Below are 18,097 nucleotides of genomic sequence, written 5' to 3'. Positions count from 1 at the left end.
ACTTTCGATTTCAAAAAGTTACAGAAAAAGGTAAAGCCAGTATAATTTCTAATCTAAATTTGATTGAATTTAATTAGATATCTAATGTCTGGATTTTAATTTCAATTGTGACACATTAATCAACACCTGGCTTTGTTAAATCGTGTAATAAACAATAATCAGCACAGGTAGAATAAGGTGCGAAAATATCCGAAAGCTGTTGTTTACAGACTCGTCAGTAGTGATACAGTATCAGAAAGGCGCAAAGACGTGGATTATTTCATAATTTTTGTGTGTTTATGTTGTTTTGTTGTTGTTTTTTTTAATCGGGAGATTGAGACTTCTGATCGGGGGGATCGGGTTTTACAACCAGAATCGGGAGAAACCCGATCGGATCGGGAGAGTTGGGATGTCTGCTTATTATCTTTTGACTCTAGCTGAAGCACAGAACCTCATTCATATTATATAGTAGTTGCAACTTGACCACGACGGTTGACCTTAGGCTGATTATTCATTTCGATTATTTCATTATAGAAATCAAGGGTGCTTAGAGTAGCCGTGTATATTTACATGGAATTAGTTTGTATACTGTGCAGTATCAAAGTATATATACTTACATTTGATCAGTTAAAACTTCCAATACACTAATTTATATTTACACAAATTAATATTTCCTTTTTCTCATGCAGCTCGTGTTTTACGTACACTCCTTTTCAATAATAGGTTTTGCCTCATTATGTATTATAATGCAAAGGTCAACCATCGGGTCAAGTTGCGTCCACTATAACATTTAAGTATGGATTATGTTTTGTAATGGAACAGTCTATAAGGTCCATGACATCTATAGCTCTTTAATATCATATACCTATAATAATAACAATTCTAGCATAAAACTGCTGTTCTTGTCACTTTTCAGTGGTATTTTAATAGGAGAAAAAACATGTGTTAACAGAGGGATTCTCGGGTTCTCATGCTAGCTATTAAAACATCTTTTTACATATGCACATTATGGCCCCCAAAACAGATAATTCAGAAGCAAATATTACTTCAACGTGAAAAACAACATAGATATTTCCGCGCATTTCATGAAATTTAATGTCATTTAGGGACAATACATATACTTGTTCTTTTTTACGTGTTTTATTCTAGAATAGTATAAGCGCATGTTCTTTTAGTGTTATAACATCTTCAGAATCCCTCAGAAATCGTTGAGCTTGGGCACCAACCAGTCCCTCAGGATTCTGCAGACGTTGTAACATAAAAAAAACGGGCGCTATCCCTACTACTAATAATGATAAAGAGGTAATACAACTGGGCAAGCCTACTCTTCCCTGTGAGCCTCTGGCAATTGTACATTATATTATACATCTTGATATTATCTGCCTTCTTATAAAATAATTCATCTAAAACACTGTGATATGGGACTTATTATGTGATCATCTTCTGTGGGCTGGCAGGACATTCCTACTGAAGTTTTCCACTCTGTAATCAGAGCAGGTTCAACAAACTTTGCCACCATGTTTATTGCCAAGTTCAATAATTTTCTGGATTTTTCCAGAGGGTCTACAGTTATGGCCCTTGAATCATGAATCCACTCTCTTAACTTCAGAAGTTCTTACCCAATATTCACCATTCTTGGTCAAAATGTTTATGGGCATGATATCTCGGACAAGCCTGATTTAACCAGCCTGATACTCGCAGTCACTCTTAAATAATGGTCCATGAATTAAGTAAGATTGTGCAACTGACAGTGTCCATTTTAAAACTTGAGCAGGTCTTTAACCACTGTTCAACACATTATCTTGGCCAAGATTGACAGCCAGGTGGGTCAAGTCTTTGTTACTCTGTAGTTATGGCCCTTGAATTAGACGAAATAGAGAAAACTGACAACTTAACAATATTAACCCTTACCCTGCTAAATATCTAAAATGGACTGGTCCATCTTTCAATTTGGACCATACCACTTATTATTCAAAGGGGTGTTCACTGAAAAATTACTGACTGAATAGCGAACAGTGCAGACCATGATCAGACTGCACGGATGTGCAGGCTGATCTTGGTCTACACTGGTCGCAAAGGCAGAATCATCTGCCGCCAGCAGGCTAAGGGTTAAGTCTGCTCAATCAGTAGATGAAATAGAGAACTGCTCAATCAGCAGAGTATTTTAAAAGTCGAAAAATGATTTGCAGTGACCAGGATATGTTATGACAGTTAGCCACTCTAGTTATATCATATCTATCAACTGTAATGGGAGTCAAATGACCAAATTCAAATTTAGCTCCAACACGTTAATATCGTAATTATTTATAAATAGTTAATATCATATTATCATGCTGATACTATTACGTTCATTTCTGATGTTAAAAACCTTGCTGATATCAAATTCACCTTTAAGTGTATACTATATACATTTCTGGTGTCATCAACCTTGCTGATATCATATTCACCTTTGATGTATACTATATTCATTTCTGACATTATATAGTTTGTTGATACATGTACAATATTCACCTATATGCATATACCTTGCAGACATTGTTGGTGCATTCAATCTGAGGGGATTCATGAAGTAGGAAACCACCTATTCCAGAATAACTTTTAGATTTCAATGTAAAGGAGCTAAAATTTTATGCTCCAACCTGTTGATATCATATACCTTGCTGATATATCATTTACTCTCGGGGCTCTATGAGGGTAACCTGATCCTGCATAACTTTGCTGTAGTAATGGCAGACAACATCTAATCCTGCCCAAACTTTTGGATGATTGGCATGTATCATTAACACCTTGTGGGTTCCGGCCATAAAGTTAACAAATTTCTTGGTATGATTTTCAGGGATTGATAACATCTGCAGAAATTCTGTGAACCAATTAAGGAACGAAGGGACCTAAATTCATAATACTCAGGGGTTTTTTTCGGCCGTTTTTATAGCCGTTATTCGGCTATATTCCCAATGCCAAAAAGTATGTATTTTTCCCAAAATGAGTGCAAAAATTCCCAATCTACATTCTGAAAAAAAAATTCATCAAAATTGAACAAACATTGACCAAATTATGGACAATTTTGTAATGGAAGTATGTTAAAAGAGGTTGTACAATGTGAAACAAGTGTATGAGAGAGTGCTTAAACACATCTTTACTATATCCTATGGGACTAAATATTTCCCAATTTGGAACATTTACTCGTCAAATTTCCCAATTTTGGGGGTATAGGCTATGTTCCCAAATTAGCTAGAAAAAACCCTGATACTAGTACTTAACCAACTCATTACATGTACAATACTTGAATTTTATGACACAATATCATAAATCAGAATCAAGCAAAATTGCCTTTAGGCTGTTTAAGCTTTCCTTAAAATTTCCCATTAACCATGCCAAAACATTTCCTACTTACAATAAAAATATTCCCTAAGACAGGATAAAAATCTCACTGACCGGTCAACTACACCGTTTGGTTAACAAGGTCACTGTCTTCTGGTAACTCCACAGTAATACCACTTTATTCACTTCACTTCTTCAAAGATAATTTTAACACTTAAACACTGGTAAATTCTTTAATTCTCTGAATATTTGTTAAGATCCAAACACAGCAAATTATACACAATCTTATCCTAGAGTTGTCATGAGCCTTATTCCTGTTTTTAAGGAGTTTAAAGCCCCTATTTATTTCCCTGTTATACCACCACCACACTATTGCCCAAACCATAACAGCTGAGATACAATAACAGGCTGTAATCAATAGACTATACCAGTCTAAAAGCCGTCTGCAGTGAAGCAATGCGAAATAAATACCAGCGAAAATACTAGGTATCTGTGTAGTAAATTACTAAATAATGTATAAATTTTTTTTTTGTGGCTTTTATACTTTGTTTTCACATGTTTGTGGGATGGATCAGGGTGGTGGGAAGGATCAGGGTGGGGGGAAGGGGGTATAGAGGCAGTGGGGTACTTGATAAATATTACTGCCTATATTCATTTTGTGACTTTGTGATATCCTTGAGTTCCTTGTATGATATACTATTAAATTTTGATATCTCAAAATACAGCATGAAAACACGAATTAAAATTTATGATGATACTTGTATTTTATGAAAACTTAAAATAATTTAAAGATATCTGAAACATATTTCTGTACTACATTACAAACTTTTACAGTACATGAAATATCTGTACGAATATGTCCATTTTAGGTAAATATTAAGCAGTCCTAAGGTCAATACGTGCTGATGTTACTGCACTAGAAACCATCTGATTCAAACACTCATTGTCTGATATCATTCGTCCTATACCTCTGATAATTCATGTGGGGAAGTTGGCAGTTACTTGCGGAGAACAGGTTTGTACTGGTACAGAATCCAGGAACACTGGTTAGGTTAACTGCTCGCCGTTACATGACTGAAATACTGTCGAAAAACGGCGTAACCTAAAACAAACAAACAAATCAAACACTCATGGTTTTGAAACTTTTACCATACTACCGTAGGTAAGCATGTAAAATGCACACCCTTATATAATACACACCCCTGATTTTCACCCAAAATCTTTGGAAAAAAACATTTTTGGTAAATTTTAAGGTAGATTGAAAACAAAACTAAAGTTTACATTGACACAGGTAATAAATGGACAGTGAGCAGAATCAGTCTCGCTCTGCTTTCAATTTGTGTTTTGTTGAAAATAAAACCAATAAAATACTGTTAAATTTGTTTTTTCTTTTTAAAATTTAAATATTTTATAAATAAACAGAAAGCAACTGTTTTCAATGTATCAGAATGGATTCTTTCAAAATGACATGAACTTCTCAATTCATACTGATATCAAAAGGTGTGATGTCTTTTGTTACCATCTGTGGAACTTTAAAGATCAAATGGCCAGTAATAAAAAGCAAGAGGACCATGATGGTCCTGAATCGCTCACCTCTTCCCACATGATCCAGTTTTGAGCATGACGTTTTTTCTATTATTTGACATAGTGACCTAGTTTTTGAGCTCATGTGACCCAGTTTTGAACTTCACCTAGATATTATCAAGATAAAAATTCTGACCAATTTTCATGAAGATCCATTGAAAAATATGGTCTCTAGAGAGGTCACAAGGTTTTTCTATTATTTGACCTATTGACCTAGTTTTTTAAGGCACGTGACCCAGTTTCAAACTTGACTTAGATATCATCAAGGTGAACATTCTGACCAATTTTCATGAAGATCCATTCAAGGGTATGGCCTCTAGAGAGGTCACAAGGTTTTTCTATTTCAAGACCTACTGACCCAGTTTTTGATCGCAGTTGACCCAGTTTCAAACTTGACCTAGATATCATCAAGATAAACATTCAGACCAACTTCCATACAGATCCCATGAAAAATATAGCCTCTAGAGAGGCCACAACGTTATTTCATTATTTGACCTACTGACCTATTTTTTGAAGGCACGTGACCCACTTTCGAACTTAACCTAGATATCATCAAGATGAACATTCTGACCAATTTTTATGGAGATCCATTCACAAGTATGGCTTCTAGAGAGGTCACAAGGTTTTTCTATTTTTAGACCTACTGACCTAGTTTTTGACCGCACATGACCCTGTTTCGAACTTGACCTAGATATCATCAAGATGAACATTCAGACCAACTTTCATGAAGATCCATTGAAAAATATGGCCTTTAGAGAGGTCACAAGGTTTTTCTATTATTTGACCTACTGACCTAGTTTTTAACCGCATGTGACCCACTTTCGAACATGACCTAGATATCATCAAGATGAACACTCAGACCAACTTTCATACAGATCCCATGAAAAATATGGCCTCTAGAGAGGTCACAAGGTTTTTCTATTATTTGACCTACTGACCTAGTTTTTGATGGCATGTGACCCACTTTTGAACTTGACTTAGATATCATCAAGGTGAACATTCTGACCAATTTTCATGAAGATCTCATGAAATATATGGCCTCTAGAGAGGTCACAAGGTTTTTCTATTTTTAGACCTACTGACTTAATTTTTGACGGCACGTGACCCAGTTTCGAACCTGTCCTAGATATCATCAAGATGAACATTCAGACCAAATTTCATACAGATCCCATGAAAAATATGGCCTTTAGAGAGGTCACAAGGTTTTTCTATTATTTGACCTACTGACCTAGTTTTTGATGGCACGTGACCCAGTTTCGAACTTGACCTAGATATCCTCAAGGTGAACGTTCTGACCAATTTTCATGAAGATCTTGTGAAATATATGGCCTCTAGAGAGGTCACGAGGTTTTTCTATTTTTAGACCTACTGACCTAGTTTTTGACGGCACGTGACCCAGTTTCGAACTTGACCTAGATATCCTCAAGATGAACATTCTGACCAATTTTCATGAAGATCTTGTGAAATATATGGTCTCTAGAGGTCACAAGGTTTTTCTATTTTTAGACCTACTGACCTAGTTTTTGATGGCACGTGACCCAGTTTCGAACCTGATCTAGATATCACCAAGGTGAACATTCTGACCAACTTTCATGAAGATCTTGTGAAATATATGGCCTCTAGAGAGGTCACAAGGTTTTTCTATTTTTAGACCTACTGACCTAGTTTTTGATGGCACGTGACCCAGTTTCGAACTTGACCTAGATATCATCAAGATGAACATTCTGACCAACTTTCATAAAGATCCCACAAAAAATGTGACCTCTAACCTGGTCACAAGCAAAAGTTTACAGACGGACAGACGGACGGACAGACGGACGGACGCTGCGTAATCACAAAAGCTCACCTTGTCACTATGTGACAGGTGAGCTAAAAATTCTACTGTTCTGGGTCAATGTGACCTTGACCTTTGACCTATTGACCTCCAAAACAATAGGGGTCATCTCCTGGTCATGATCAACCTCCCTATCAACTTTCATGATCCTAGGCCCAAGCATTCTTGAGTTATCATCCGGAAACCGTTTAACTGTTCCGGGTCATTGTGACCTTGACCTTTGACCTACAGATCTAAAAATCAATAGGGGTCACCAGCTGGTCATGATCAACCTCCCTTTCAACTTTCATGATCCTAGACCCAAGCGTTCTTGAGTTATCATCCGGAAACTGTATCACTGTTCTGGGTCATTGTGACCTTGACCTTTGACTTACTGACCTCAAAATCAATAGGGGTCATTTGCTGGTCATGACCAACCTCTCTATCAAGTTTCATGATATTAGGCCTAAGCATTCTTGAGTTATCATCCGGAAATTTTACTTTTCTAGGTCACTGTGACCTAGACCTTTGACCTCAAAATCAATAGGGGTCATCTGCTAGTTATGACCAACCTCCCTATCAACATTCATGATCCTAGGCCCAAGCGTTCTTGAGTTATCATCCGGAAATGGATTGGTCTACATACCGACCGACCTACCTACCGACCGACACCTGCAAAACAATAAACCCCTCCTCCTTCGAAGTGGGGCATAATTAAGGTGAAACAAATTTGCAGTTACTGAAGAGATCCAATCTGACTAAAGTACATCTGAGTTGTATCAATAGCTCGTGTTCTGATCCTAAGCGTAGCGTAATAGGAGATGATCTCCTATTACGCTACGCTTAGGATCTGAACACGAGCTATTGATAGCGTCGTTCTGACGACCCTTCCGCTAGCCAATCAAAAGCTAACTTACAACATTCTGCAAGCTTAAAAAAGCCTTGGTTTTTGATATCTACAATTCTTATGTCATAAGATGTAAGATAGCCGGTTAGCTCAGTCGGTAGGTCACTTGCTCTGTAAGCGAGGGGTTCCGAGTTCGAGCCCTAGACTGACTGCAAATTTTTCTTACTCTTTCACATTCCAACAAGTCGTCTGATTGGTTCAAATAAAAATAGATTTGCGAAAATAAAAATAGCAATATCGGAAATCCAAAATATACAGAAGACGAATGTGAATGGGTCTCAGATCTTCGTTTAGATTTAGTACTTTAGTCAGATTGTGAAGAGATCCAAATGAAAGCTGTGCATGCACCACTGCCCTATGCTCAATTCAACAAGAGCTCGTAGTACATGAAATGCCCCTCTTGATGCATTCAGTAATTGCACATGGAACAGAAATTATTTGGTCACTGTGCACAAAAGTTCTACTGTTCTTGGTCAAAGTGACCTTGACCTTTGACCTCAAAATCAATAGGGGTCATCTGCTGGTCATGATAAACCTCCCTATTAAGTTTTGTTATCCTAGGCTCAAGCGTTCTCAAATTAATCATCCGGAAACAGTTTTACTGTTCCGGGTCACTGTGTCCTTGACCTTTGGCCTACTGACTTCAAAATCAATAGGGGTCATCTGCTGTCATGATCAACCTCCCAATAAACTTTCATGATCCTAGGCCTAAGCGTTCTCCAGTTATCATCAGGAAACCGTTTAACTGTTCTGTCACTGTGACCTTGACCTTTGACCTACTGATCTCATAATCAATAGGGGTCATCTACTGGTCATAACAAACCAACCTATCAACTTTCATGATCCTAGGCCCAAGTGGTCTAGAGTTATCATCCGCAAACCGTTTAACTGTTCTGGGTCACTGTGACCTTGACCTTTGACCTACTGATCTCAAAATCAATAGGGGTCATCTGCTGGTTATGACCAACCACGATATCAACATTCATGATCCTAGGCCCAAGCATTCTTGAGTAATCATCTGGAAACGGATTGGTCTACATACCAACCGACCGACCGACCGATAGACCGACCAATATACCCCTCCTTCTTTGAAGGGGGGCATAATAAAGGGAGATCGCTCAAAAATAAAGGAGGATAGAAATATGGTCCTTGCACAAGATGAATGACAAACATGAAATCCCGAGGGCCGCAGGCACTTTGTCACCGTAAGGGGTTTGTGTGTGTGTGGGAGGTGGGTGGGTATTGGTGTGCGAGTGGCAATAAAAATAAACATTGTCTTTTCTGGAGGTAACCAAACACATAACATGAACCTTAAAACTGTGCACCAAACACTAGACTGTGATGAAGTGTAAACCATAAGAGGAATTCCAAACACAGATAATGTTAACAAAAATATAGCTCAGACATACTAGTTCAGCTTACATTGACATAATATCTTCTGTGTGTTTGCATGAACTATAACCAAAGTACTTACAAAATGAACAGGTGAAATTCTCAGGATAATCAACCAATTAATGATAAGAAAGGGTTTAACCAATAAGATTTGCTTTTACATGAAAAATGCATACATGAGAAATGCAAATCATTTTTCACCTGTATCGACTTTAAAGGTGATTAATCACATTTAAGCAAAATTTTTCAACATTTTCCAGTACCTTAAATTTATCTAAGGAACCATGAGTTAGAAATGATACATGTAAAAACTTGCATTTCCAATGAATTAAATTTTGGCTAAAGATATCTTTGACAGTTCTTATATCACAGACTTAGTCAAATTTATGCTAAAATAACTCTATATTATTTAGGCCACCAGGAGAGGAAAAATCTATTAAATATTCAGTGAACATAAATAAATAAATAATTGTAAATGAAAAAATTAATTATGTTAAAGCTTTGAACAATTCCAGTACTTGAGAAAAATCTGATGATTTAACCATCTTTAATTAATCAGAACAGGAAATAAATAGCAACTAAAAATAATTACTACCTGACTTGATTATTGATAGTTTCATAATTGACTGGATTCATGAATATGCAGTATCACCTAATCATTACCAACATTTACATAGTTTATGATCATGCAAACATACATCATTTCTCAGATGGAAATGTCCTGTAGTGACCTTAATTAATATCCATTTATTTGTTAATTTATCTTCAAAGGCTCATATATTAATGACTTTTGTTTTTAATATGGCTGTCACATTTTTGTTATGAACATAAAAGACATTTTTTTTTTTTGTTAAAACTAACTTTTGATAATTGCTTTCTCATACATTTGTCTTAAAGGTTTGAATGTTTTGGTTAATTCGTCGGAAGTATCATTTTGTTTTTTACCTCCCTTTCCTGCCCTGTTTGTATAAGATCATGTGTAATATTGATACTGGTGCTTTTCTAACCAATGTGCCATATTTGGAAAGCTGATTTAAATGATCTGTTTTTAACATTAAATAAAACGCATTATGGCATTAATGTTAAAATGTACAAATCAGAGTCTTTACCTAATGTAGCAAACAAAGTGTGTCATCTTACAGATAAAGGTGGCATGTTTGCTAAAAGTTATGTTCCATATATTGTATTTTCTTACACTTCTGATTTTGACTATGTTTTAACACGCATATTATTTACCCCTCCACAGCTGAAAGGAAAAGCATTGTTTTAGCACTTTACTCCAAACACCCAGTATTATGTTTGGTTCGGATTGAGGAACAAATCATGATTCATTATCCCAACATGTCCTGTCAGGTGCATCCTTAACTAGTACTACACTGTACATTATTTTCTAGTTTTATTAAAGTAGACAGAATGGGCCATGATCGCCCTGTATCCCTCACTGACCTAGTTCTTCCGCCTCATAACCTAGTATCCAATCTGACCTAAATTTCACTACAACAATTATTCTGACTGTGCTTTATGTAAATCAATTAGAACATTAACCAAGCTTTTCAATGATTTAAACTAGTAGATCAGTATTTTGTTGAAGCTGGCCAAGCTTGAGACTTTACTCTGACAAAATTTCAGGAAGATTACATAGAAAATGTGACCTCAAGTATGTAAACATGATTTTCAAGGAAGGATTTCAAGTTTTGAATTTAAATTTCGTGAAAACAATCATTGTAACAATTAAGAAATGAAATGATTTTTTTCAGTGTTCATGCGAAGTGAACAATAGAATACAGGATCGGCAAATCCATGAATTGCGCTAGCAATTCACGTTTAATTTGCCAATCCTATTCTGTCGTTCATTTGGCAAGAACACCAAAAAAAAAGTTTCATTTCTTATATTTACATTATATTTCCTTTCCATTTGTAAACAAGATAATATTACAAATTGCACATATTTTGTGGCATTTAACATTAAAATCAGCTTCCCGGCAATTCTGTGCACCAGACGGAACAACTGTGACGTCATCTAAGGAACGTTCTCCCTGACTATACGCGGACGTCATCAAAACAGTGGCCAGTTATCACTAAGAAGCAATGATGTAACTTTCGCGCCTTTCCTTTTGCTGTTCATACGAAATGAACGTCATAATTTTCAATGGAAAAGAAATAAACATTGTTTCATGAACATCAGATGTGGCTTCTAGAGTGTTAACAAGGTTTTTCAATCATTTGACAAAGTGATGTAAAAAAATCAGGAGAAATCTAGAATCTTCAATGTTAACAAGGGTTTTCTATTTGACCTAATGACCTAGTAACCCAGTTTTTGGCCTCTAAGTATCAAACTTCAATTAGGCTTTACAGACAAACATTCCAACAAACTTTTATGAACAATTTTGACCAAATCTTGATGAAATTTTCCCAGAATGTCTCTTTAAATAATTTCTCAACAGTCCAACACTGGGTTATCTGTACTATCCCCACTCTAAAATTTCTATTTTATTTCTAGATATCCTATCACACATTTATGCACACACATTCACCACAACATCATTTTTTCTTTTTACTTTTAGTTTCATGATACTGTCTTTTAATACCTCATTACCCCCAACACACCCACTATTATTTTAACATTCAGTTTCTCATGTTTCTTGATACTATCTCTCTTAGTATCCTGTAACTTCTAGTGTGAAAAAAGCAAGGGATGTGTGAACTCCATGTCAGATCATCACAATGAACAAGAGTGTGAAGTTTAAATCCTTTCCCACTGTTGGTCACTGAGCTTCTGTATGCAGGTGTCACAATAACACTAGCTGATCTTTAATGGCACTGACCTTCAGATTTGGCTAAAAATTATCTTTCTTTCAAATTGAAGTCTGGTCATATTATGAACAATTTGTTTCTAAAATATTTTTAAAATTTCAAATCAAGAAAAAAAGATGAATCGAACCCCGGACCGCCGCAGCAATAAAGACATTTTCCCCCTCATCGTAACCAATATTGCTATAGGGGAATTAGTGAATTATGACTTCAAAATATAGATATTTATAAACGAGACAGTTTACCTGGACTAAAGCGTTACAAACGCTTTTCGATTTTAGTCATAAAAAGTAGTAAAAACAGCAAATTCTCATGTGTTTCCGTAACATATAGTTTAAATGTCTTTAATTAAGTTTTAAAGCCTTCTTAAAAAATATAGCATTTATTTCCAAATATCTAAAAAAATATTTATTTCTTTTGTTGTCAAACGATCTGGAGGCCAGTCCCTTTAATTCTTCCCTGAAGATGTTATAGACAGTGACATATATCAACTAATCAGTAGAAACTAAGAAATTATTTACTTTATATAGTGGAAGTGTAATTCTTATATAAAGAGGTGGAAAGTAACGAATGAGCCGCGCCATGAGAAAACCAACATAATGGGTTTGCGACCAGCATGAATCCAGACCAGCCTGCGCATCCGCGCAGTCTGGTCAGGATCCATGCTGTTCGCTAACATTTTCTCTAATTCCAATAGGCTTTGAAAGCGAACAGCATGGATCCTGACCAGACTGCGCGGATGCGCAGGCTGGTCTGGATCCATGCTGGTCGCAAAGCCACTATGTTGGTTTTCTCATGGCACGGCTCAAATGAAGTTTTCCCTTTGCATAGTGATGTCACAAACAAATCAAAATCGTCTGTGAAAAATGAGGTCGTGACAATTTTAATATCAATGCTGAATTACGAGGAATATTTTTATTTCTTATAAAAAACCCAATTCTTTACTGAATCAGAATGCTGCCAGTATGTATTAGTCTTAGTCATTGTAAGCTCTAAAGTCATGCATTGTATGCATCTCACATGTTACTAAAATTTTCAATTTTGCAGGGCAAATATAGAAAAACATTGATAGGTCGAAACAACTTCCAATGACAGTAACATTGTGTGCATGCTTAGTTTGTCTTAGGACTTTAGTGACCCTCAGTCAACCAAATTATGCAACAAATTTGCTACGGTATTAATATTCCAATTTGTTAAGTCACATTTAAATGAGAAATATTCCAGGACAAATATTCCTTACAACAAATTCAGTAAATCAGTCCTTCTTTTAAAAAGAATAACTGAGACTTTTTTCTTTTCAAAATAAAATTCCTTCTCCATTATATATCTGTCACCAGCTTAACCTAGGCTGGTTTTACACAAATCTATTCAAAGTGAGATATTACTACACTAAATGCAATTGCATATCCAAGGGAAGCAACTCCAGTCATGTGGGTAAAGCATGTGTTTTGTGTAAACATTAGAGCAGATTTTCAAGGCCACATGTAAACATATTGTGCCTAATATCAATAATGTACTATGTATACAAATGTATACCCAAGGTTATCCGATAATACATTTGTCGCCTTGTGTGGCTCTAAAGACAGGTAAATACTGCAGTAATATTTTCAACAAATTGTTTTTCTTGTAGATCTATAAGTTTTTTTCTCACACCTGTATCAAGAATAAAATTGTCCATATAACTGCCTCTAAAAACGTACCAGACCTGTCATGTGGCTGTTATATATACCTTTACTATACCGTAGAAGTGGGCAGATATACGTTTCATCTATAGATTCAATCCGTAAAGGACCGTAGAAGTGGGCAGATATACCCGTAAAAGTGGGCAGACTAACGGTACTGGAATTGAAACGAATCTGCCCAGATTTACGGAAGGGGTGATTTATATATATAGTAACATTTTGTACTTTTTGTAATATTTTTCATGCTATAAGCAACTTGGCAAAATCTTAGGTACAGGACAAATTACATCCAGCCCCATATATCATCCCCTACATCAATTGACACAGGGGACGATATGGGGGTGCGATGTAATTCGTCTGGCACCTGTGTCACTGTCCCATCATGTCCAAACATATTCTGCATATTTCTGTTAGGAAATCTCCAATAAAATCCATTGGGAACATTTTCTGGTACATGTACAATGTACTTTTAACGATAACATCTCTGATAATTAATTTATGTTGACATTAAAGCATAAAATTGCCTCGCTGACATTTTTTGAATGTATATTTTGTGTTTTGTTTCTGCAATTTAGTGTCATCGGCAGTCCGCTGTGTATTGAAACCGGTGTCAGGGTAGATATCTCCTCGCACCTGTTTACACATATTTCCGAAAATTTAAGTCTCTTTTTTAAAATTATGAGTTATATTCAACCCATCTGAAGTTTCTCTACATGAATATCAATGTTTAATTTTTTGGAGCAAGTAAGTTTGACCAGTATTTTATGACTTTTTTGGATTTTTTAACGTTTTTGTTTTCCTAACAGTAAAAAGCAGATACGGTTAAGGCTTAGAGGGATGGCAACTATAAAATAACAGATCATAAAATAAGTCATCCCGATAAGCCAAATATGTAAGGCTATGGTGTCAGCTGTTTGACTAGTTTAAATGAAAAGATGGCATCATAATTATGCTGAGTAGCTTACACAAGTGACTGTTTGCGCTCACTGTCTCTTGGGGTTGCGTGTCCTGACTCAGACATACTACAGGTCACGCGTCTGTGTATTTCCAACTACATCGTTCCCTGAAAAACATGAAAACAAAATTGTTTTGAACATTGCCTGTAATAGCATTTTTGACTATTGTCAATTCATTTACCCTTATCATGCTGGACATAATTGATCAAAATCTGCACTGTTCACCATTCAGTCAATATTTTTAGGTAAGCACCCTTTTTAACAGTTAATGGCACTGTCCAAACTGAAAGATGGACAAGTTCATAATAGAAATTTAGCAGGGTATAAGAGTTAACATTCATAAAAGTGGTTCTGTAAATCAACAAAATTATATCCCAATGAACAAATAAAATTCACAGAGAACTGTTTTAGCTCTGTAATTAAAAAAACGTTTTTCACTGTCAAACTTCTTGGGATGACTGTCTGAAGTCATCAATGACCTCTGATTTTTAGGTTATTTGATCAAAAGTCGCAGCTCACAAAATTACGAACTCACGAACTCACTTGCCTCTAACAGGGCATCTCGAGAGGCGTAAGTCTTTTACAAACAGCTCTTGTAACAAAGCTGATGTGTTATGGGCATCTGTCTTACCCCTACCTCCACCAAAATGTTCAATCACCAATGCTAGTACTGTCAACATTCCACTGGAAACATTTCTGATTGAAAGCCGATTTACATTCCCTTCAACACACTACCTTTAGGTTCATCAATAATTTTATATCTCTCTGGTGGGCTGTTGTAGCAGAATTTCTGATGAAAATTTCCAGTTGAGAGAACTGACTTTAACTTGAACAAAAACTGAGACTTCCACTCATTGAATCATAAATGTAGGACTTCCACAGAAAGCTTATACAAATTCACCACAGTTTTAAAGGGCAAGGAATAGCTGAAAATAAGTTAATTTTATATGAAAGCTATCCTCAGGCCTTTCATAACGCTGAAAGAATTTTTTAAATTGAACCACTATTGAAAAAGGTATGGCAGTTTGAAATTTAAGAAAATGTCTGATCATGGAGGCAGCCATTTTAGTGTGTTTATGACGTCATTTACACACTGTTGAATTCGTTATTTAGCAAATAACCTTTTAAATAGATTATAATAATTTCATAATGTTTCTTGATTGTAAGATGTAAAACATGGTAATTTCTTTCAGTATAGTCTGAAAAAGTAGTGAAATTATTTTACAGAAATATGTAAAATCAGTAACTGTTGAAGTATGTATCTAGAAATTTAATAAATTGGCCATTTTGTTTTTTGTTGCCATGGAAACAAAATGGCCACCATTTTGGGAAAATATTTAAATGCTCATAACTTCCCCATTTTTACGCCATTGCTCTACTACCCCTAGGCTACCGCAGTACTAACCTGGTGCAAAGCTACTTGTCTGAACTCCTGATACCTGCATACATAAAATCATCAGCAATAATATTATTGTGGACGACTAATTTTCATACTGGAATCTGAAGTTGCTTAAATCAACGAAATTAAATCCCAATAAATCGGTAAAATTCAAAATTTGACATCCACTAATTCATATCCCTATAAAATAAGCGTTTTAGCCAAAAACCATGAAATTCTGACAGTATTTATTATTGACTATGGTATCATGATATAATTAAGGGAAAGGCAGTGTTGTTCTTATATTTATTCCATCTGCTAGGATTCCTTAAATTAAAATGCTACCAACTGACCTATATTATCGATTTCTTTTTTTTCTTTTAGTGACGTCACAGCTTTATTACGTCACTATTGGTGCATTTCATTCACCATAATGTACCGGTATCCAATAACAGTTAATGGGCAGTACACTGTGTCGGGCTAATTCTAAGTGTATTAGCGCATTAAATATTACAACATTGGAAAACAAAACATGTTGGGGAGAGATCTATTTTCATTGATTCTCATGTGCTTTTTCTTTCATGAACACCCAGGATAAAGTTTTGTAGACAAATCCAGCACAACTTTACACTTTGCTAAATGCTGTATGTTTATTCATACATATTCAATAGCGGGTTTTATGCAGAACATGCTAAATAATGTTTCTATTCACGATATAAATGTATTACCTACAGCAAATTAAGATGTTTCTTTCGTATTTACACTCTGGAGCTTACAATTTATGTTCGGATGTGAGCCACTAATGATTACGCCTGTTGGTGGCTGAGCTGGACATGATAGACTGAAATGAAATGAAAGTGATAGTTACGTCACTAGTTGGACTACTTATATCGATGCTGCAGATCAAGCTTGGAGAAGATCCGTCAAGCAATTTGTTTAAAGATTTTTCTATTTTTAGCTCTGGCAGACCTTAATGGGCCTTGTGCCCCCACCTGAACAAAGAGAGTGGATCTTGCAGGGATGGTACAGACCACATTTGGTATAAGTCTGACCAGTATTTTCAGAAAGAATATCAAACATGACAGGACACCATACAACAGACCAACCATCCACTTGTTCCAACCCTTACCCTGCTAAATTTCTATAATACTATTAACTTGTCCATCTTCCCAGTTAGACGGTACCATTAACTGTTAAAAGGGGTGCTTACCAAAAAGATACTGACTGAATAGCGAACAGTGCAAATTATGATCAGACTGCACAGATGTGCAGGCTGATCATGATCTACACTGGTCGCAAAGGCAGTCCAGCATGATAAGGACTAATAGCAAAGTGAAACTAATCTAACCTCCTAGTGTGAGCGTGTTCCTAGTGGCCTGGGTAATGTGCACACTGTCATTTAAGAGCAGAAACTTATGTTAGTTTTATGAAAATCTTTCTAATGCTGAAGCTTTTAAGTCAAAAACCACTGGTCAGGAACTAAAATAATGCTGACCTTATATATTATTTATTATAAAGACTGCATTAAGCATCTGCCTAGATAGATCTATTACAATTCTACCAATAAACTTTACATTGGCCTAAAGCAAAATCAATTATCTCTGGGTGTGACAGATACAATATGTAATTACAGTTGCAGAAGCTTTAATGACTGCACGGACAATTAAACTCTTTTATGAGTTTCAGGTAGATGCTGCAGACAGCATAATTAATAAATATATATATAAACATTACAATCATAATCTCGAATATTATTTTTAAGAATCGTAAAATAAAATTTCACAAGTTAAACAAATTGAAGTGGAAAAATAAAATTTGCAATTGTTTCCTGTAGGTGTCCATAGATTGTATAAGAAAATTTTCGACGATTTTTAACTTTTCAGACCAAATTACGTAATAACATATTACTATTCATGAGAACCATGATGGCCCTAGATCGCTCACTTGAGAAACCTGCTTGCTAGAGCAGTTATGGTAGATGGTTATGCAAGATAAATGTTTGTGCCTTGCCAGTGTTTTCTGACAAAAAAGTTTTAAAGTTTCTTGTAGAAGTATTTTAAGGCCAGCAGTTTCTGACAAGTAGATTTTTAAACTTTCCACTAAATTTATAGACTGACGGAAACGTGTCCCCAGTTTTTTTTTGGACAGTCTTGATAAACAACCACAGAAGGACTGTTTGCGTGAAATTAAAGCGGTTTATGAGGAGATGTTGTGTGAAAATTTTTCTTTCTTTAGCTCTGGCAGCCCATATCTGTAACCAAATGGATCCAATTA

The 18,097-nt window shown here is 35.7% G+C and overlaps 1 protein-coding gene across 4 annotated transcripts in view; it reads right to left on the bottom strand.

Annotated features, from left to right (window-relative positions):
• Positions 1-18,097, bottom strand: part of LOC123539859 (nuclear receptor coactivator 2-like) — a 136,646-nt gene that overhangs the window by 102,678 nt on the left and 15,871 nt on the right. For 2 of the 4 annotated variants that reach the window (XM_053527167.1, XM_053527165.1), the window contains exon 3: positions 14,455-14,552. In XM_053527167.1, coding sequence (XP_053383142.1) covers positions 14,455-14,510 — 56 coding nt within the window. In that variant the 5' untranslated portion in view covers positions 14,511-14,552. Of the gene's footprint in view, positions 1-3,373; positions 4,684-14,454; positions 14,553-18,097 lie in introns of those variants that run through there. The other 2 variants (XM_053527168.1, XM_053527169.1) reach the window with 2 other exon arrangements.

Source organism: Mercenaria mercenaria, chromosome 16 (genome assembly GCF_021730395.1).
Source record: "Mercenaria mercenaria strain notata chromosome 16, MADL_Memer_1, whole genome shotgun sequence".
In the NCBI taxonomy this organism is placed as follows: Eukaryota; Metazoa; Mollusca; class Bivalvia; order Venerida; family Veneridae; genus Mercenaria; species Mercenaria mercenaria.
Note: the sequence above shows the minus strand (reverse complement) of the source record. Positions and strands in the feature narration are given on the sequence as shown.